Source organism: Salmo salar, chromosome 15 (assembly GCF_965601325.2).
Source record: "Salmo salar chromosome 15, fSalSal1, whole genome shotgun sequence".
In the NCBI taxonomy this organism is placed as follows: domain Eukaryota; kingdom Metazoa; phylum Chordata; class Actinopteri; order Salmoniformes; family Salmonidae; genus Salmo; species Salmo salar.
Genome location: NC_138305.1, coordinates 63,184,468 through 63,207,168, shown reverse-complemented (window position 1 = coordinate 63,207,168; position 22,701 = coordinate 63,184,468). Strand labels below are relative to the sequence as shown.

Below are 22,701 nucleotides of genomic sequence, written 5' to 3'. Positions count from 1 at the left end.
CCAGACAGGGCCCTGTTGGTTCCACCTCCAGGTCCTCCAGCTCCCATCCCTATGGAGCTAGGGGGGGCCGTGTCCAGGGGAACCGGAGGAGGAGGCTCCTCTTGTACCCAGTGTGGTCGGAGAGGACACACTACCGACCGGTGCTGGGGGAGCTCCTCTGGGAATCGGGATGGCAGGCGGAGCACTCCTTGTTCACCTCAGGTGAGTAAGCACCAACCTCACCCAGAGCTCCCTGTTGGTCATATGTTCGTTTTAGTAACTTTCCCCTTGTTTTCTCCCTCTTTCCAGCATAAGGCGCTAGTCGATTCAGGCACAGCTGGAAACTTTATGGATCGTGGGCTCGCATTAAGGCTAGGGATTCCCCTGGTGTCGTTGGACCAACCTTTCCCCGTGCACTCCTTAGATAGCCGACCATTAGGGTCAGGACTGGTCAGGGAGGCCACGGTGCCACTGGACATGGTAACGCAGGGGGATCATGGGGAATGGATTAGTCTCTTCCTCATTGATTCTCCTGCATTTCCGGTGGTGATGGGGATTCCCTGGCTGGCCAATCACAATCCCAATATTTCGTGGAGACAGGGGGCTCTCAGAGGGTGGTCAGAGGAGTGCTCAGGCAGGTGTAAGGGAGTTTCCATCGGTGCGACGACGGTGGAGAGTCCAGACCAGGTTTCCACTGTGCGCATTCCCTCAGAATATGCCGATTTGGCTATCGCCTTCTGTAAAAAGAGGGCGACCCGATTACCACCTCATCGACGAGGGGATTGCGTGATAAATCTCCAGGTAAACGCTGCACTTCCCAGGAGTCACGTGTACCCATTGTCACAGGAGGAAACGTTGGCTATGGAGACATATGTCACGGAATCTCTGAGACAGGGGTACATTCGGCCCTCCATGTCACAATCTGGTGCGTATCCGGGGAGGAGACGAGTGGAAAACCGCATTCAGTACCACATCGGGCCACTATGAGTACCTCGTCATGCCGTATGGGTTAAAGAATGCTCCAGCCGTCTTTCAATCTTTTGTTGACGAGATTCTCAGGGACCTGCACGGGCAGGGGGTGGTGGTGTATATTGACGACATCGTGATTTATTCCGCCACCCGCGCCGCGCATGTCTCCCTGGTGCGCAAGGTGCTTGGGCGACTGCTGGAGAATGACCTGTACGTCAAGGCTGAGAAATGTGAGTTTTTCAAACGAGCCGTTTCCTTCCTGGGGTATCACATTTCCACCTCGGGGGTGGTGATGGAGGATGACCGCGTTAAAGCCGTGCGTAATTGGCCGACTCCGACCACGGTAAAGGAGGTGCAGCGGTTTTTAGGGTTTGCCAATTACTACCGGAGGTTTATCCGGGGCTTTGGTCAAGTTGCTGCTCCCATTACCTCACTGCTGAAGGGGGGTCCGGCGCGCTTGCGCTGGTCAGCAGAGGCGAACAGAGCGTTCAGTCGCCTGAAGGAGCTGTTTACCATCGCTCCAGTGCTGGCTCATCCGGATCCCTCTTTGGCATTCATAGTGGAGGTGGACGCGTCCGAGACTGGGGTGGGGGCCATGCTATCACAGCGCTCGGGCACGCCACCCAAACTCCGCCTGTGTGCTTTCTTTTCTAAGAAGCTCGGGCTGGCGGAGCAGAACTATGACGTGGGGGACAGGGAGTTGTTAGCTGTGGTCAAGGCTCTGAAGGTGTGGAGACATTGGCTTGAGGGGGCTAAGCACCCTTTCCTCATCTGGACTGACCACCGTAATCTCGAGTACATCCGGGCAGCTAGGAGACTGAATCCGCGTCAGGCCAGGTGGGCCATGTTCTTTACCCGTTTCCGGTTCACGATCTCTTATCGGCCAGGTTCACAGAACACGAAGGCCGACGCACTGTCCCGCCTATATGACACCGAGGAGAGGGCCATCGATCCGGCTCCCATTCTTCCAGCGTCGTGCTTGGTAGCTCCGGTGGTATGGGAGTTGGACGCGGAGATCGAGCGGGCGTTACGGTCGGAACCTGCACCATCGCAGTGTCCGGCAGGTGTTCAGTACGTACCGCTTGGTCTCCGTGATCGATTGATTCGATGGGCCCATATTCTCCCCTCTTCGGGTCACCCTGGGATCGAGAGGACAGTGCGGAACCTGAGGGGGAAGTACTGGTGGCCCACCTTTGGTAAGGACGTGCGGTTTTATGTTTCCTCCTGCTCGGTGTGCGCTCAGAGCAAGGCTCCTCGACACCTGCCTAGAGGGAAATTACACCCCCTCCCCGTTCCACAGCGTCCGTGGTCACACTTGTCAGTGGACTTCCTCACTGACCTTCCCGTATCTCAGGGGAACACCACTATCCTGGTCGTTGTGGATCGGTTCTCGAAGTCCTGTCGTCTCATCCCGTTGCCCGGTCTCCCTATGGCTCTGCAGACTGCGGAGGCCCTGTTTACCCATGTCTTCCGGCACTACGGGGTGCCCGAGGACATAGTTTCTGATCGAGGTCCCCAGTTCACGTCCAGAGTTTGGAGGGCGTTCATGGAACGTTTGGGGGTCTCGGTCAGCCTGACCTCGGGTTTCCACCCCGAGAGTAATGGGCAGGTGGAGAGGGTGAACCAAGAGGTGGGTAGGTTTCTAAGGACGTATTGCCAGGACCGGCCCAGGGAATGGGCGAGATACGTGCCATGGGCAGAAATAGCCCAAAATTCTCTACGTCACTCATCAACCAACATGTCACCGTTCCAGTGCGTGTTGGGCTACCAGCCGGTCCTGGCTCCATGGCACCAGAGCCAGACCGAGGCTCCTGCGGTGGAGGATTGGGTGCAGCGCTCGAAGGACACTTGGAGAGCCGTCCAAGACGCACTCACAAAGGCGAGTGGACGGCAGAAGAAGAGCGCTGACCAGCACCGCAGTGAGACCCCTGTGTTTGCACCAGGGGATCGAGTCTGGCTCTCGGCTAGAAACCTGCCCCTCCGCTTGCCCTGCCAGAAGCTGGGCCCGCAGTGTGTAGGGCCGTTTAAAGTCCTGAGGAGAATAAACGAGGTGTGTTACCGGTTACAACTTCCATCTTACTACCGTATTAACCCCTCGTTTCATGTGTCTCTCCTCAGGCCGGTGGTGGCTGGTCCCATGCAGGAAGGTGAGGTGCCGGAGGTTCCTCCCCCCCGCTGGACATTGGGGGGTCCCCGGCGTATAAGATACGCGCCATTCTGGACTCCAGACTTCGGGGGGATGGGCCTACAGTACCTCGTCGACTGGGAGGGGTACGGCGCGGAGGAGAGGTGCTGGGTACCCAGGAAGTGGACCCCCCACTACTGAGGGAGTTCCACTGCCTTCATGGGGATCGCCCTGCGCCTTGTCCTCCGGGTCGCCCTCGAGGTCGGTGGCGGCGCGCTGCGGGAGCCGCGCGTCAGGAGGGGGGTACTGTCACGAATCCCACCGAAGGTGGCTCCCCTGCCTGCTCGGGCGGCGCTCGGCGGTCGTCGTCACCGGCCTACTAGCCGCCGCTGATCCCTTTTTCCTTTTCGTTTGGTATGTCTTATTGTTTGCACCTGTTCCTCATTTGGGTCTTTTGATTTTGGTTATTTAAGCCTGGTTAGCCCGCCCAGGTTTGTGCGGGATTATTTAGCGTCAGGTTGTGTTTTGTATTTGGATGTGCTGGCGATCTACTACTGTTATATTTTAAGCATGCTGTGAACCTGTTCTGGGCACTTTGCATTTTTCCACGCCGGTTGTGTTGGCGTCGATCGTGTTGTGTTTTATTTAATAAACACAAAGTTCCTTACCTCTTCTCTCTGCGCCTGACTCCTACCACCACTCCTAGCAACTACTGACACAGAAGTTTACATACACTCAATTAATATTTGGTAGCATTGCCTTTAAATTGTTTAACTTGGGCCAAACGTTTCGTGTAGCTTTCCACAAACTTCCCACAATAAGTTCGGTGAATTTTGGCCCATTCCTACTGACAGAGCTGGTGTAACACACCTTTTCAGGTCTGCCCACACATTTTCTATAGGATTGAGATCAGGGCCACTCAAATACCTTGACTTTGTTGTCCTTAAGCCATTTTGCCACAACTTTGGAAGTATGCTTGGGGTCATTGTCCATTTGGAAGACCAGATGTCTTGAGATGTTGCTTCAATATATCCACATCATTTTTCCTCCTCATGATGCCATCTATTTTGTGAAGTGCACCAGTCCCTCCTGCAGCAAAGCACCCCCACAACATGATTGTCACGCCCTGACCATAGTGAGCCCTTGGTTCTCTATGGTGTTGTAGGTCAGGGCGTGACTAGGGGGTGTTGTAGTCTTTCATTTCTATGTTGGTGCTCTTGGTATGGTTCCCAATTAGAGGCAGCTGATGTTCGTTGTCTCTAATTGGGGATCATACTTAAGTTCTCTATTGTTCCCACCTGGGTTGTGGGATATTGTTTGTGTTAGTGTGATTAGCACTACGGCTTTCACGTTCGTTTTATGTTTGTTTATGGTTTTGGTAGTTTCACTATATAATAAAGTATGTGGAACTCAACTCACGCTGCGCCTTGGTCCGCTCTGTACGATGATCGTGACAGAATACCCACCAAACAAGGACCAAGCAGCGTGCAACAGAAGGAAAAGTGAGTTGGACCTGGAAAGAGATCATTGGAGGATGCTAGACCCTTCCTTGGCGGAAGTCGCCAGGAAATCAGGAAGGACAGCGACGACGCCGGGGGCCGCGGCCACAGAAACCCCAAGATTATTATTTTTTTGGGGGGGGGGGGTCGGCCGAGCCAAGGAGAGAGCCAGAGCTCACCTGGGAGTCGATGGAGCAGTGTGAGGAGGGATATCAGAGAATGACTTTGGCGAGGAGTATGCTGCAGCGCAGGCGTGCTGAAGAGCGTGACACCAGTCTGGTGCCATCTGTGCCAGCTCCCCGCACTCGCCCTGAAAAGCCAGAGACCGTCAGGGAGGCGATAGTGAAGTTGGGGGAGAGAGAGAGGAGAGAGATGTTGGTCAAGTGTGTTCTGCTCAACATTCGACCTGAAGAGCCTGTCAGCAGTCTGGTGAAGTCTGTGCCGATTTCATGCATCAGGCCTCCAGTGCGCCTCCCCAGTCCGGTACATCCTGTGCCAGCTCCACTCACTCGCCCTGAAGTGAGTGTCACCAGTCCGGTGCCACCTGTGCTGGCTCCACGCACCAGACCTCCAGTGTGCCTCCCCAGTCCGGTACGTCCTGTGCCAGCTCCCCGCACTCGCCTTGAAGTGCGTGTCACCAGTCCGGTGCCACCTGTGCCGGCTCCACGCACCAGGCCTCCAGTGCGCCTCTCCAGTCCGGTGCCACCTGTGCCGGCTCCACGCACCAGGCCTCCAGTGCGCCTCTCCAGTCCGGTGCCACCTGTGCTGGCTCCACGCACCAGACCTCCAGTGTGCCTCCCCAGTCCGGTACGTCCTGTGCCAGCTCCCCGCACTCGCCTTGAAGTGCGTGTCACCAGTCCGGTGCCACCTGTGCCGGCTCCACGCACCAGGCCTCCAGTGCGCCTCTCCAGTCCGGTGCCACCTGTGCCGGCTCCATGCACTAGGCCTCCAGTGCACCTCTCCAGCCCGGAGTATCCTCTGCCAGCTCCACGTGCTCAACCTGAAGAGTGTGTCATCAGTCCAGTGCAACCTGCACCGATGCCCAGTCCAGGCACGGTGTCCAGTCCCACTCCCTGGCAGGAGCCTCCCTCTGCGCCGGTGCCCAGTCCAGGCACGGTGTCCAGTCCCGCTCCATGGCAGGAGCCTTCCTCTGCGCCGGTGCCCAGTCCAGGCACGGTGTCCAGTCCCGCTCCATGGCAGGAGCCTTCCTCTGCGCTGGTGCCCAATCCAGGCACGGTGTACAGCCCGACGCCATGGCCGGATCCGGGGTCTGGGCGGGGGCGGCAACCCACACCGGAGCCGCCACCAGCCGGAGTCCACATCTTTGGGGGGGGTACTGTCACGCCCTGACCATAGAGAGCTGATGTTTGTTGTCTCTAATTGGGGATCATACTTAAGTTCTCCATTGTTCCCACCTGGGTTGTGGGATATTGTTTGTGTTAGTGTGTTTAGCACTACGGCTTTCACGTTCCTTTTATGTTTGTTTATGGTTTTGGTAGTTTTACTATATAATAAAGTATGTGGAACTCAACTCACGCTGCGCCTTAGGCTGCTCTGTACGATGATTGTGACAATGATGCTGCCACCCCCGTGCTTCACGGTTGGGATGGTGTTCGGCTTGCAAGCGTCCCTCTTTTTCCTCCAAACATAATGATGGTCATTCTGGCCAAACAGTTCTATTTTTGTTTCATCAGACCAAGGACACTTCTCCAGATAGTACGATCTTTGTCCCCATGTGCACTTGCAAACCGTAGTCTGGCTTTTTTATGGCGGTTTTGGAGCAGTTGCTTCTTCCTTGCTGAGCGACCTTTCAGGTTATGTCGATATAGGACCCGTTTTACTGTGGATATAGATACTTTTGTACCTGTTTCCTCCAGCATCTTCACAAGGTCCTTTGCTGTTGTTCTGGGATTGATTTACACTTTTCACACTAAATACGTTCATCTCTAGGAGACAGAACGCGTCTCCTTCCTGAGCGGTATGATGGCTGCGTGGTCCCATGGTGTTTATACTTGCGTACTATTGACTCAAATGATGTCAATTAGCCTATCAGAAGCTTCTAAAGCCATGACATCATTTTCTGGAATTTTCCAAGCTGTAAGGAATTTTCATGTCTGTAAACAATTGTTGGAAAAATTACTTGTGTCATGCACAAAGTAGATAGTTTGTTAACAAGAAATTAGTGGAGTGGTTGAAAAATGAGTTTGAATGATTCCAACCTAAGTGTATGTAAACTTCCGACTTCAACTATATATATCCATAAAAATGATACCAGCTGATTAATGATTTCGACTGGCTGAGAAACGCTGCCTGCCTCTCTCGTCCCGACCCCTACGCGTTCATTACTATCGGACAGTTGGAGATCGAATTTGAATATTGAAATAATTTTGCAAATGTCGCAGAGACAGACATTAATGTTTATACAAATCTCCGCTGTTGAAAACTAAATGTTAGTCTAAAAGAAATGTGAGATCATGTCTTGATGCTTTTTATAGTGGAGATCAAGTTATAACTTCCCTGCCTGGGCTGATGAGACAGTGGATTCCGGTGTCAGATGGAACAGAGTAAATAGGCATTTTAACATCATAGATTTAGAAGGTGGTAACTTGTGGAATAGACACCGGCTAGAATGCGCTTTTAACCAATCAGCATTCAGGATTAGACCCACCCGTTGTATAATAGTCAATAGAACAACAAACAGAGACACTGTCTGACAACCAGGTCACTTCCTAATATCTCACATCCACACTGTCACTAAAGGGGCACAGCCGGCAACATGGCTTCCATTGTATCTCCTCCACAGCGCAGGCCTTTCCTCACCCTGGTTAGAGTTAGTTATCATGCAGTTGTGGGGACCAGTTGTGGACCAGTCAGTTGTGACCAGCTGTGGGGAACAATTGGGGACCAGTTGGGACCAGTAACTCCAGGGAGGTTTGGAAACAGAACAGTTCCTGTACCAGTTATTGAGGGACGCACTGAGAGGCTGAACAGAACCACTCTCTCTCCTGATCCCATTGATGTTTAATTATACGTCTGCTCATTAAGATAATCTCTGGAGAGGCCTGTTTCAGACGTTTCTCCCCGCACCTCACATCCACTAATTAAAGAACACAAAATACTTAATCTCTTTTTGATACAATCAAAAAATCATGCAGGCCAAACTTGTTATCTTGTGTTAGTCACCCCAACGCCTTTAAACCATTCTACCAACAAATATTTGTATCCTAATCTGAAAGCAGCTTTATGGACAGACATTTTGATCAACAATTACTCATCGTCATGGAGACATACTGTCCCCCTGGCTGGGGGTGAACACAAACTGTGACTGCTGCTGTTTAATGACTGAGGGGCATTCATTTCAGCGGAAGGCCGACTCAACTTGAATATTCTCTGCAGTTAGGGAAATAGCTTCAGAACTTAAGGTCCGGACTGAGTGTGTGGCCCAAAGGTAAAAGGCACCACCATACCTCAGGCTCAGGGTAGGTGATAGCCATCTTTTTCAGTTGTTTCTATACTATTCTGCAACTCCAGAATAATATCTCCTGACAAGAGAATAGGAGAAAGCAATTGTTTACATAGCTTCTAGCCTTGCTTGGCAGGCTTTATAGCAATGCTATAGACCTATAGTGTTAAAGACACACAGGTAGGAGCAAGACAAGGCGACTGATGACCTTGGGAGAAGGCAAACTCAGGCAGAGCCTCTCTGAAGGACTAAATAACAGCTCCTTCCATCTCACACTCCCATCGGCACCACTGAACCTCCCTCCCCTCAGTAGACCCCAATTTAGGCCAAATCCCCAAGCACACACACCCTCCCCAAATCCATCAGTTATTGCCCTTCTTCCAATCCTCCCTGTCAAAGTAGTTTCTGTCCGCATATCTCTATTCCTCTCTCACTCTGACACACACACATTCCTCCCAGCTCCAGGCGCGGGACGTTTAGTGCCTCTAATTCTGCACAGCGGAGCAGTCCGAGAACTCTTCAGAGCTATGCCACCATATGGAGATGTTCACACAAAACTGGCATCTTTCCAGGGCTTCCAACTTCCCATATACAGGGGAAGCGAAGAACAGACGTACTACTGGTGGTGTGGGTTTAGAGACTTTGAGAGGGATATGTGTGTGTGTGAAGTCCTTAGGGGGGGAGGAGGGTCGTGGGTCATAACATCCCTGTTAGTTAGGGCAGTTCTCATTGTATGAAGTGTCTGTCCAGTTAAGAAATATTTATTTGCCTTGGGGAGGGATGGTATCCATTGGGAGACCCAGAGACAGAGTGAGCAATAGTCAGAGAGCCAGCCAGGTTCAGTTGTTAATTTTACTGTAACCCTTAGAATAAGTGCTTTTCTTTTGAGACAGGTCAGAATCTCATCACTTACACTGTAACGTTAGTGTGCTGAAAGATGGATCAGAGAGATATGATTGGTGTGTGGAGAGTTTGGGTCAACTATTTGACAAATATCAATGGTAGCATTGCAAGTTGCCAATTTTGATGTCACCAATGCCATGTTGGCAATCGGCCATTGAGGGGGTAGTAAAGTACATGGGGGAAGGAGAGAGGAGAGAATGAATTGGTTAACAATGAGCTAATGAGGCACCATGTCGCCTGGCATAGAAAATGTCCTCTCTCGTTAGGAAACTGTTGTTCAGAGGAGCTAGCCAAAAACACAGCTAACAAAATAACTTATAACAAACTAGCGGCACTTCGTTTCGTTTGACCTTTTTTCAATTTACATTTCTTTGTACAGTTGAAGTCGGAAGTTTACATACACCTTAGCCAAATACATTTAAACTCAGTTTTTCATAATTCCTGACATTTAATCCTATTAAAAATTCCCTGTCTTAGGTCAGTTAGGATCACCACTTTATTTTAAGAATGTGAAATGTCAGAATAATAGTAGAGAGAATGATTTATTTCAGCTTTTATTTCTTTCATCACATTCCCAGTGGGTCAGAATGTCACGAATCCCACCGAAGGTGGCTCCCCTGCCTGCTCGGGCGGCGCTCGGCGGTCGTCGTCACCGGCCTACTAGCCGCCGCTGATCCCTTTTTCCTTTTCGTTTGGTATGTCTTATTGTTTGCACCTGTTCCTCATTTGGGTCTTTTGATTTTGGTTATTTAAATGTCACTAGAAAACAGCTTAACAAGTGCAGCTACTGTTGTTATTCTGTCTGCACTGTTTGACGTGACTGTGAGTTAGCCGTAGTTGGCTAGCTAGCAAGCAAGGGATAAGAACGTTGCCGCCCAGTGTGGCAATGGAACATTTAGAACGAACAACTTTCTCAGGCCTAACAACGCCTGTGCCAATATATCCTCCAAACACCGGCTTCTCTGGCATTATCACTTAATTAGGTGAAAGCAAATCAATTTGCATGAGATCTGAAGGACTGCTGAAGTGGTGTTAATCCCCATGGAGACAGGCTCTGATGCTGACCAGAGTGGCATATGACTCATTTATGCGCTGCGTAATCAACGATAAAGAACACAAATGAATGCATATTTTGATCTTTAGAAGCGACTCATCAGTTCTCTGTGCTGTTCTTCTGACACAAAGCTGGAAGAAAGAAAAAAGGCAGGGAGAAGAAAGGCAGACAGTTGTTCCTTAAGCATGCTGTGTACTCACGTTAAAAGCCCATTATGGAGACGTGTGTCGCTTTGCATCTAAAGCAGGTACAGGGATCGGGTCTGTCCTTATCTCAAACACATGCACACACGCTCCAGAAAAAGGAATTAATGGCTGATGCCTCTAAGCATGGACTCGCTAATGCTAGGCGCCTGTGCGTGGCTTCTAGGCATTCTGCTCAAGAGCCTGATAAACAATGTGCACTAATTAATAGTGGCGGTTCTAGCTTGTATGGCTTCCTGGGCGAACCCCCCCTTCACGCCCACTCCCGACAAGGTTAATTGACCCACAGTCCCACACGGTGACATGATATCATTGACATGAAGTGCAAATGAGTGATAGAAAACCGATTATGTGCTGTTGTGTGCAGGCCCACGTGTGTGTGTGTGCAAGTGAGCATGCATGTGTGTAGGTACGTGTTTGCAAGCGTGCATGAGTGTGTGTGTTTGTGTGTGGATGTCATTGGCCTTGTATGCAGATCCATATCTGATAAGGCAGAACACAGAGCTCTGGGGGACTCCAGTGAGTTAATATTCTGAGTGATAATATTTAAAGGAGGAAAGCCATAACTATAAGCAAAAATTATGGATATACTGACAAGATACATGCCTCTCCGCCCTGACAATGGGAGTCATTGTCCACAAAGCGACACATAGGGCTGTCTAGCTCCTGCCTATCCCGTCTTTGGATTGGTGGATACATCTCATTGTTGTATTCCTTTTTTTGAATATTCGATGAGGGTTGTTGACGTCAAACGCCTGTATTCAATGGAGAGAGATGCTATGCTACTAGCCTCATTCCATGAATATGCATAGCCATCTCGAGACAACTCCGATATGAAGTGTTTTTTCTCAACAACTTAAACATTACAAAACTTCCATTATATAAAATAAACCTCACATGGACAAATAAGCCATTCATTTTTTTGTTGACAAAATTTGACACTTTCATTGACCTCCATAAAAAAACTCCTTGCTTGGTGGACGAAACAATGACAAAATACCACCTGCTGGAGGGAGACAGATTCTCAGCCGAGTTGGGCCTCTCACTTCCTCTGAGTTTTCTGCCCTCCAGGGCAAGAGGAGACACTGGAGGAATGAATGATGAGGAGGTGTAGAGAGGAGCTGCTGCTGCAGTCAACCTGCAGCTTTATGTGATAATAAAGTTAATTCTTCCAGCTCATAGGGAGAGAAAATATTCATTTTTGTATAGCCTTTTTCGGGCCAAGGTGAGGAAGATAAGGATATCTGGTTTGTTTTTATGATGACTTTTATAGTGTCTTTTGCATTGGCCATGGATATGCCATAAAAGACAGGTACTGCATATTGTGCACTGTGTAGGACGTTGGTTTGTGAAGTAAGTTGTCACTGTATTATGTATAGTACATATACTCTCACAATATAAGCCCATGCATGTCTTATTCCTTATATTTGATTCAGGACACATTTGCCCATTTGTCATTTCATTCACACCTCACCGTTTACACCCTTCTCCTCTCTATGTGCCCCCTGACCTGTCTGTGTCCAAAATCGTTGAGGATGGTGGCCAGTTTCTTGGTGTTGCCGTGCTGTCGCTGGGCGGGGATGGCTGGGTTGGGGTCCCTCCAGTCTACGGAGAGACGGTGGAGCCACATGTCTGACTCCTGCAGGTGGGCCTGCTTTAGGCTGGGGTCAAAGCAGTGTACCTCACAGCCCACCCTGGCCAGAGAGCGCTCCAGGGTTTTATCCTCCACACCCAACCTATGGGAGGGAGATAAAAAAGGTGGAGAGGGAGAGAGAGGTTATATAAATAATATTTTATGGATGGATGCTGCTGCTGAAGTGAGAAGTTATTTTCAGCTTCAGCAGATATACAAACTATTCCCCAAAAGTCCTTTACAATATATCATTATATCTGTATCCATCCATCCACTGGATGTGGCTTGCTGTATCTCTACACAGTAATTGCGGCTCAGGGAGTATCTCTCAAAGTTCATTTCTCACGGATGAGCTACTCTGTTTCCTCATAGACAACCATGCGTTTAGGAGGGAGATGCAGGGATGAGATGAGAGAGGGAAGGGAAGGCAGAGGAAGGGAATGCTCCAGACATCTCTGTTACCCTCTCTGCTAAATGATTCAGTTAACACAACCACTAATGGTATCATAGCAGGCCCTACCAGGAGAGTGGCTCATGCTTCGCTACCGTTTTAGTCAAATTTTACATGAGAGGATGTGGGAAGAGCAACTGTGGTATGGGCGGGACAAACGCCTCCGTTCTGTACATTACGCTGGTCCCGCTGCGTCATCCGTTATTTCCAAGGTAATGTACAGAACGTCGCCGTTTATCCCTTACATATGCCAACATTCCATTCAAACAATGCAGTCAATCTACAGCCATACACCGGTTGAATTCAGTAGATGATAGGACAGACAAGTTGTAAATGCAACAAGTACTGATATTGTATCATATAACAGCACACTCAGCTTTCCAAGAAAACAAAAATTCAGACATTCATGGTGTGTTCACACATATTTTAGAGGCTATTTATACAGATTTATTTTATAAAACCCGTATTTATTATTATATGATAATATTTTATCTTGACAATAATTCTATTCACAATATTACCATTTCTGATATATCACATGCCTTGTTTTATGTTCCTGCATAAGTAAAATCAGGATTATGCCTCTACTGCCATTCATTCCAGTTAGACTGGTGTGGATTTGTCCTTGACCAATATGGCTGCCATTTTCATCCCATTCTGCAACATCGAGGGTTTATGTCATATCCCCTCTAGTTATTTAATAGAATCTCTATGGATACATGTTTCAAAATTGCCCTTTGTAGTATAGTACTGTAAATTACAGTACATTACACTGTTTTCACATTAGGCCATATACTTGCACTACCCATTAAAATTGACTGAACATCACATTTCCATCATTTCTATCCCATGTGTGATCGAAGGTGTGATCATTGAAGACATCTTTCACAATGAAATAAATTAAAGAAACAATGTTTAGCAGGCACTAGTTGCATCAAGCCTGTCTTGACTATTTGGCCATAGGTTCTCATCGGAATTACATTGTTCATGCACCTGGGGAAAAGCCATTTGGCATGGCGAATCCAAGCCTGACATACAGTACCAGTCAAAAGTTTGGACACACCTACTCATTCAAAAATGTGCGAAGCTGTCATCAAGGCAAAGGGTGGCTACTTTGAAGAATCTCAAATATACAATATGTTTTCATTTGTCGCAGTGGCAGACCACGTATAACAACACCTGCACAGGATCGGTACATCCGAACATCACACCTGCGGGACAGGTACAGGATGGCAACAACAACTGCCCGAATTACACCAGGAATGCACAATCCCTCAATCAGTGCTCAGACTGTCCACAATAGGCTGAGAGAGGCTGGACTGAGGGCTTGTAGGCCTGTTGTAAGGTAGGTCCTCACCAGACCAAACCCACTGTCACTGGACCAGACAGGACTGGCAAAAAGTGCTCTTCACTGACGAGTCGTGGTTTTGTCTCACCAGGCGTGATGGTCGGATTCGCGTTTATCGTCGAAGGAATGAGCGTTACACCGAGGCCTGTACTCTGGAGCGGGATCAATTTGGAGGTGGAGGGTCCATCATGGTCTGGGACGGTGTGTCACAGCATCATCGGACTGAGCTTGTTGTCATTGCAGGCAATCTGCTCGTTCTGTGTGTGATTTCCTGCAAGACAGGAATGTCAGTGTTCTGCCATGACCAGCGAAGAGCCTGGATCTCAATCCCATTGAGCATGTCTGGGACCTGTTGGATCGGAGGGTGAGGGCTAGGACCATTCCCCCAAGAAATGTCCGGGAACTTGCAGGTGCCTTGGTGGAAGAATGGGGTAACATCTCACAGCAAAACCTGGCAAATCTGATGCAGTCCATGAGGAGGAAATGCACTGCAGTATTTAATGCAGCTGGTGGCCACACCAGATACTGACTTTTACTTTTGATTTTGACCCCCCCTTTGTTCAGGGACACATTATTCAATTTCTGTTAAACACATGTCTGTGGAACTTGTTCAGTTTATCTCAGTCGTTGAATCTTGTTATGTTCATACAAATATTTACACGTGTTAATTAAGTTTGCTGAAAATAAACGCAGTTGACAGTGAGAGGATGTTTCTTTTTTTGCTGAGTTTGCTTAGTCAGTTGAAAATGTGCTTAGAGTTTTGAAACAGCTGCCTTTTTGATTAACTGTTTTGAGTTATGTACTAAGAGTTGTGAAAATGTATCACATACTTGTAAAAATTGCACCAAAGCGATAAAATAAATGAACATACAGTATATAGTTTGATAACTGCTGAGCACCGTAAAATTCTATATTTTTACTTCATAAATGTATTAATTTGACATCAATTTATGTTGGAAGGTAAAACCAAATCACATATGCATATGGCTGTAAATACTACATCATCATTCTCCATCAGCCAGTGTCCTTCAATAGGACAAAGTTGAAAGAGTCACTTTATGTGCTACCATTTAGAATTGTGTAGTGTAGTGTACAATGCACTGCTGAAATACCTTGGTTGTTTAACAATATATTCCATCTCTTTATCTGAATTTCATTGATACACTATAAGCTGATGAATTTCAAGCAGAGAGACATGCAATACTTTATTAGTTGACAAATCATGTAGAAAAGGTGATAATTTTTTGCAATACCCCTATTTCTGATGATTTGTCCTACGTATGTACTATATAAAGAAACTGTAAGACTGACATATTTCTCAACATGCTCATAACCTGCCATTGGATACAAATTATTAGTAAGAAAAATTGCGTGTGAAGTTATAGTCAAATAAATTATATTTAACATCTACTATTCTTTTCATTCAGTGCTTCAAAAATAACACTTTTGAAATGTGATTATCTTGTATTTGCTATTGGAATTAAGTGGTAGTTAAAATGACTAAATGGTGAGCCTATCATTACCTGATGTACTGGTGACTAAACTAAATGTTCTCATGGTATTTCACTGAAAACGTAGTAGATGTGTTTGTCACGACCTGATCGGTTTCACCTGTCCTTGTGATTGTCTCCACACTTCTCCAGGTGTCGCCCATCTTCCCCCAGAAGTCATGCTGGATTGACAGCATGGCCAATGTTGAATGTTTATCCTTTAAAGCTTTGAAAATAGACCCTTAAACCCAGACTTGGAACACACACCCAATCCACTGAATAGCAGTTAGCCACTGATTCCTTCCAAACCACTCATTGTTGAATTTGCGATTTCCAACTTGTTGTGTAATGTTTATGTCCAATGGCCGATGAGCACCAATACATTTTATCTATAATTTGTCTTCATATGACAAGGATTGAGAAGGATTTGCCAGTAGATTGTTGTCATGATTCATGATGATGACTGCTAGCTTGCTAGCTAAGATTTTGAAAGTATGATGTTGACATGATCAGTTAAATAGATATATCGTATTTTATGTCATTTTATCTGTTGCCAATGACCTTGAGAATGACCTTGAGCCTTCTTGGATGGGCAGTTGTAATGTAACTCTATGGCGGCACCCAAGGCGCTAGAATTTTCAAGCTCTCCCCGTAGATTTTGAGGTGACGTAGTGTCCCCATGAGTGACAGACCACTGAGCCAATCACAGCGCAACTAGAGAACATTACCAATCCCTATGCTCCGTATTTTCCGGTGGACGCCCCACCTCCACAGAAAGCATTGAGCTAGGCTGTAACAACTGCATTTTAGAGTTGCCTCACTCAAGAAAGCAAAAGAGACCATGTTTGTATGCAGCTTTATTCGATAATTTTTTATACATTGTTTGCCAACTGATATGTGACACGTATTAATTCAAAAATAACATGCAAAACAAAAAACAAGTGGGGCTCAAAACAGGGCTCTGCCCCACCTGCCCTGAATGACGGGTCCACACTGGCTTGCCGTTCCAAATAAAGTGGAATATTTTTTGCTCATGTAATTTAGAAAGCAAGTCGTTAGGTTAGGCAGGGCCATAAGTAAATAGGTAAACTGGGATATGAAAGTTTCCATGGTAACTTTCTATTCAAATGTATTGTAATGAGATATTTGATTTATTTCGGGATATGAATACCGAGTATGTGCACTTTACCGTTGGACCATTTTATTTATAAACTACACAGTAATGTAAAAGTTGTATTTTTTAGTGATCAAATACGTAATATGGTGCACTTATCATAATTCTGTTTTAATCCAGAGAGGTTAGAGGTTTGCATATTTCCTTTGCCTTTCGAGTGAATTGTAGTTACCTACCATGAATGTATTTGTTAGCGACAAAGACATGGTTGTTGTATTCAATAGCTTTCAGTCCTGTAGCCTTCACCAAGTGAGTGTCTAAGTGAATATGTTTTCTTTAAAATGAAACTCTTTATGACAATACATTACAGTATATCATAAGGCATTTCTTTGACGGCCTAGTTACACCCTCACTCTAGGGATGTTATGTTTGATACCAGAGTGCCGAGGCATGCATCTACATCGCTAAGCAGCTAACTTCAGAGCAATGTGCCAATGAGTGCATCACTTTTTCAGAAATACGTCATCAATGATGTCCGAAGCTTCGCTTGTCGCATGCTTTTTCTAACCTTGTGTTGCAAAATTCCAGATCCCAGTAGTTATATATGTGTCGTGTCAAAGTTTACGTGAACAACCATGATCAAAGGAACAATCCGGCATTCACACAGCTCTGGGCCCTAGTTATAGATGTATTATTCCCTGATCGGGTAGTCAGGAAAAACCATGGTGCTTAATGATGTCTCCCCCCCCCCCACACATACACAGTGTTGTAGTGTTGGTGTGAGTGATGAGGATGGGGATATACTCCTGTTTATCTAGCTCTGCTATCACAATAGCCCATCAAACTAATGTGGCAGAGAAAACCAACCCACGGATCATTAGACCAATACAGACAGCTGAAGTGTGTGTGGGGACTTTTATGGCGTACTTTGACCTGAGAGGGCAATACTATAAGTAACATTGTGAAAAATGAGGAGAAATTAGTGTATATGTGTATGTGCTTATCAGTCACCAATAGGAAATCTGTTTCTCAAAACCAGTTAATTTGACCTTGACCCTGCTGTAAACAGGGGCAATACCTAAACCTCTCCTACTGCTTTCCCACCCCCTCATTCCTGTTCCTGCCCCTCTCACCTCTTCGCTCCTTCTCACCGACTGCTGCCAGCACACTTGTGGTGTCTCTTAGCACTCAAATGAATAGGCCATCCTGGGGCTTAATCTCTTCAACCCTACATCCCACCACTGCCAAGCCCAGCCAGCCCAGCTCAGCCCTGGGCATACAGCAAGGGCACAGCTTCTCCTGGAAGGTCAAATACATTTATACTCTGCAAAATATCATCCAGATTTCATGACACAGAGATATGAGTTTTTTTTATTTAACTAGGCAAGTCAGTTAAGAACAAATTCTTATTTACAATGATGGCCTACCAGGGAACAGTGGGTTAACTGCCTTGTTCAGGGGCAGAACAACAGATTTGTATCTTGTCAACTCGGGGATTCGATCTAGCAACCTTTCGGTTACTAGTCCAAAGCTCTAGCCACTAGGCTGACTGCTGCCCTAGTGATGTGTTGGGCCAGGCTGTCTCTGTTTCTCTGTGTTTCTGTGTGTGTGGGTGTCGCGGGTGTGTGTGTGTGTGTGTGTGTGTGTGTGTGTGTGTGTGTGTGTGTGTGTGTGTGTGTGTGTGTGTGTGTGTGTGTGTGTGTGTGTGTGTGTGTGTGTGTGCGTGTGTGTGCGTGTGTGCGTGTGTGTGTGCGTGTTTAACTATACTTGTGGGGACCAGAAGTCCCCAAAAGAATAGTAAATTAACACAATTTGGCTAACTGGGGACATTTTGTTAGTCCCCACAAGGTCAAATGCTATTTCTACGGGGTTTAGGGTTAGGGTTAGAATTAGTGTTAGGGTTATAATTAGGTTTAGGGTTAGGTTTAGGTGCTAAGGTTAGGTTTTGGGGTGAAAGTTTAGGGTTAAGGTAAGGGTTAAGGGTTAGGCAAAATAGGATTTTGAATGGAACTGAAATGTGTGTCCCCACAAGGTTAGTTATACAAGACTGTGTGTGTGTGTGTGTGTGTGTGTGTGTGTGTGTGTGTGTGTGTGTGTGTGTGTGTGTGTGTGTGTGTGTGTGTGTGTGTGTGCGCGCACGCGCGCGTGCGTGCGTGCGTGCGTGCGTGCGTGCGTGTGTGTGCACTCACCCCAGAGAGTAGACCCGGCAGTGTTTGGTGTGTATCCGTTGTGCCAGGCTGTACCTCCTGTCCAGACACACTGCCCAGGGCCCCTTTGGCCCTTCCTGACCCTCTAGTACCAAGGGGCCCTCTCGGGAAGGGGGGGCACAAGACATCTGTAGGAGAGACACAGGGGTCATCAGCAAACTTGTCCCCAAAAATTTCATTAAAAAAAATATTATTATTATTATTATTATTATATATTTGTTATTGCATTATGCATTGTTGGGAAGATTAAGTAAGCATTTCACTGTTAGTATACACCTGTTGTTTATGAAGCATGTGACAATTAAAATTAGATTTGATCGTTATCATCATCCCTATCGTTATCATTGTAATTGTAATAATCATCAACATCACATACTGTATAGTGTATACCATAGTTACCCCTTGGCCCTGTCAGATCACATATTCACCACACACACACACATATATTCATATTTCAACATGTTTTTCTTTCTCATCGAGTAGCACCCTCTCCATTTCTCCTCCTCTGCCCCTCGCCTTCCTTTCCTTTTGGTTTCAGTGAAGAAGAAGAAATGTGATTTAGTGTAAGGAAATGCGTCCTCCATCCTTGACATGATTCTCCATCTCACAACGAGGGACAGGGCACCTTAATCTTGCCTTAATGCTCAAGGATTCCATTGACTCCATGTTGCAGTTCAACGTTTCTGTTTATTTTTTCATTACATGTTCTACAGTGGGGGAAAAAAGTATTTGATCCTCTGCTGATTTTGTACATTTGCCCAATGACAAAGAAATGATCAGTCTATAATTTTAATGGTAGGTTTATTTGAACAGTGAGAGACAGAATAACAACAAAAAATCCAGAAAAACGCATGTCAAAAATGTTATAAATTGATTTGCATTTTAATGAGGGAAATAAGTATTTGACCCCCTCTCAATCAGAAAGATTTCTGGCTCCCAGGTGTCTTTTATACAGGTAACGAGCTGAGATTAGGAGCACACTCTTAAAGGGACTGCTCCTAACCACAGCTTGTTACCTGTATAAAAGACACCTGTCCACAGAAGCAATCAATCAATCAGATTCCAAACTCTCCACCATGGCCAAGACCAAAAAGCTCTCCAAGGATGTCAGGGACAAGATTGTAGACCTACACAAGGCTGGAATGGGCTACAAGACCAACACCAAGCAGCTTGGTGAGAAGGTGACAACATTTGGTGCGATTATTCGCAAATGGAAGAAACACTAAAGAACTGTCAATATCCCTCGGCCTGCGGCTCCATGCAAGATCTCACCTCGTGGAGTTGCAATGATTATGAGAACGGTGAGGAATCAGCCCAGAACTACATGGGAGGATCTTGTCAATGATCTCAAGGAAGCTGGGACCATAGTCACCAAGAAAACAATTGGTAACACACTACGCCGTGAAGGACTGAAATCCTGCAGCGCCCGCAAGGTCCCCCTGCTCCAAAATACATATACATGCCCGTCTGAAGTTTGCCAATGAACATCTGAATGATTCAGAGGACAACTGGTGAAAGTGTTGTGGTCAGATGAGACCAAAATGGAGCTCTTTGGCATCAACTCAACTCGCCGTGTTTGGAGGAGCATTGCCTATGACCCCAAGAACACCATCTCCACCGTCAAACATGGAGGTGGAAACATTATGTTTTGGGGGTGTTTTTCTGCTAAGGGGACAGGACAACTTCACCGTATCAAAGGGACGATAGACGGGGCCATGTACCGTCAAATCTTGGGTGAGAACCTCCTTCCCTCAGCCAGGGCATTGAAAATGGGTCGTGGATGGGTATTCCAGCATGACAATGACCCAAAACACACGGCCAAGGCAACAAAGGAGTGGCTCAAGAAGAAGCACATTAAGGTCCTGGAGTGGCCTAGCCAGTCTCCAGACCTTAATCCCATAGAAAATCTGTGGAGGGAGCTGAAGGTTCGAGTTGCCAAACATCAGCCTCGAAACCTTAATGACTTGGAGAAGATTTGCAAAGAGGAGTGGGACAAAATCCCTCCTGAGATGTGTGCAATCCTGGTGGCCAACTACAAGAAACGTCTGACCTTTGTGATTGCCAACAAGGGTTTTGCCACCAAGTACTAAGTCATGTTTTGCAGAGGGGTCAAATACTTATTTCCCTCATTAAAATGCAAATCATTTTATAACATTTTGACATGCGTTCTTCTGGATTTTTTGTTGTTATTCTGTCTCTCACTGTTCAAATAAACCTACCATTAAAATTATAGACTGATCATTTCTTTGTAAGTGGGCAAACGTACAAAATCAGCAGGGGATCAAATACTTTTTTCCCCCACTGTATATACTGTAAAGTTCATGTACTAACTGAAACTACATACAAAATCAATAGATTCATTAATAGCTAGAGTTGAACGCGGACACTGCCAAGTTTCTCTTGTCAGCAGAAGAGAGTGAGAACAAGAGGAAGTGAGGAAGAGAGGAGGAGCGGAGAATAGGGAGAGGATGAGAGAAGGAGAGGGAGATATCTGCCCTTCCAGGCCCCTATCTCTACTGCAGCCACCATTGCCGATAACAACACCAAGACTAACAGAACCAGTTGTCTTACACTGGCTTGTCTTAGTCTATGGGGAGTAGGTATTTCTTTGTTTGGGACGGGGTGTATATTAGAGAGAGACGGCAAACTCCAATGGCAAAAAGACAAGGATGGGTGTTTAAAGTATGTGTGAAGAGCTGTGTGTGAGCCAAAGGCATCATTGATAGAGTGTATGTGTGTGCTTGCGTGGAGGCATGTGTGCATGCATTCATGCATGTGTGTGTCCTGAATGTTTGTCCTGAATGTGTGTCCAGAATGTGTGTTTGGAGTGTGTCTGGGAGGTGTTGCGACGGACAGGATTTAAGACTGTTTTCTGTCTGATTGCTTTAGCTCTTCTATCTGCTCCAGAGACTGTCTGAACTGGACTGGACCAGCCAGTAATTGACAGAGACAGACTGATTATTTGTTCTAATCCACATAGAGACCACTGCCCAGACAGAGACTGGTCATAAATCCTTCTCTTTCTGAACCACCATGTTAGCCCAACCCTAACCAGGGGCCGGTTGCACCAGTTGGTGGGTCGTGACTATGTCCAACGTAAAATGTGCTCTACTTTGCTGACATTTATGAATTCTTCCCCATACCACTAATGGAAAGTGGACAAAGTCTAGAATCCCTAGAGGGTTCTTACGCTTTGTGATGTCATAAATCTTTGGAATTGATGGATTCAGACTGCTTCAATCTTTAGAAGAAAAGCATTTATCAATAGAGATGAATAGGAGGACCTCAATGCTTTTATCCTGTCCGAACAGAACTTTTGGCATGAAAAGAAGGCAGAAGGCAATAGGAGGCATGACCAAGTCAAGAGCTGTGACTTATTGTGAGGGAATAACAGTCACACTTGGAGCCTTGGGGACTTCTGTGAAGCAGTCTGCAACAATGACATTGTAAAAAATCGCAGAATGGAATAGAATTTTAAACAGCCTTATGAATACATTGTGTTGTGGTGAGCACCGTGAGCTATGCTGAAATGGGAGGCAGTCATCCATCCATGTATTGCTGTGGTAGCGATGATACTGCTGTATTGCAGGATTTTTGTTTAGCTGTTGCAGTTATGTGTTGTAGAGGTTCCTAATTGCATTGGCCCATTATTGTTGATTTTAACATGTTTTATTGAACACGTTGTTGTCATTTTGAATATACTGCAACACTACAGTATTACAGTATGTTACCTTGATCAGTCTCCACCTTTCCCACTGTTGTGTGTGTGTGTTGCATTGACTGCTAATGATTTGCCAAACGCAGTGCAGCGTACCTCTCTCGAAAGTTGAGTTCCACCAACCACGACGTCAGTCAGAATTACTGCTGAGGAAGCTGTTATAGTCACTGCAACTCCCTCTCCGCCTGTCAGACGAGATGATAGGCGATTCACCCCCAACAACCCCCTTCACGTGCACACACACACACACACACACACACACACACACACACACACACACACACACGCACATCCAAAGGCTAATTCATTATAAGCTACATGCCTGCCATGTAAGATATACTGTAGAGTAAGTGCTTCGTCATTAGCAGAACTCTGTAGGCCCACGGTATATGAAAGAAAAGATAGGAGGTTTGCTGATGTTTCTAAACATAATTTGATTACAGAGGCACAATGGCCTTCGTTATCAGAAAATGGTCGGTCTGTAGCAAGGATAAACCTTACTTGACTATTTAAACAACTTGACTGATGTTATAGCCTCTCTCACA

The 22,701-nt window shown here is 46.5% G+C and overlaps 1 protein-coding gene across 1 annotated transcript in view; it reads right to left on the bottom strand.

The window, feature by feature from the left end:
• The window catches only part of LOC106571809 (putative methyltransferase-like protein 24), a 119,976-nt gene that overhangs the window by 17,707 nt on the left and 79,568 nt on the right, over nt 1-22,701 (bottom strand). Inside the window, exons 3-4 of the mRNA XM_014145276.3 lie at nt 18,421-18,566; nt 11,706-11,931 (exon numbers count right to left, since the gene is read on the bottom strand). Of these exons, the coding sequence (XP_014000751.2) occupies nt 11,706-11,931; nt 18,421-18,566 (372 nt within the window). The remainder of the gene's footprint in view (nt 1-11,705; nt 11,932-18,420; nt 18,567-22,701) is intronic.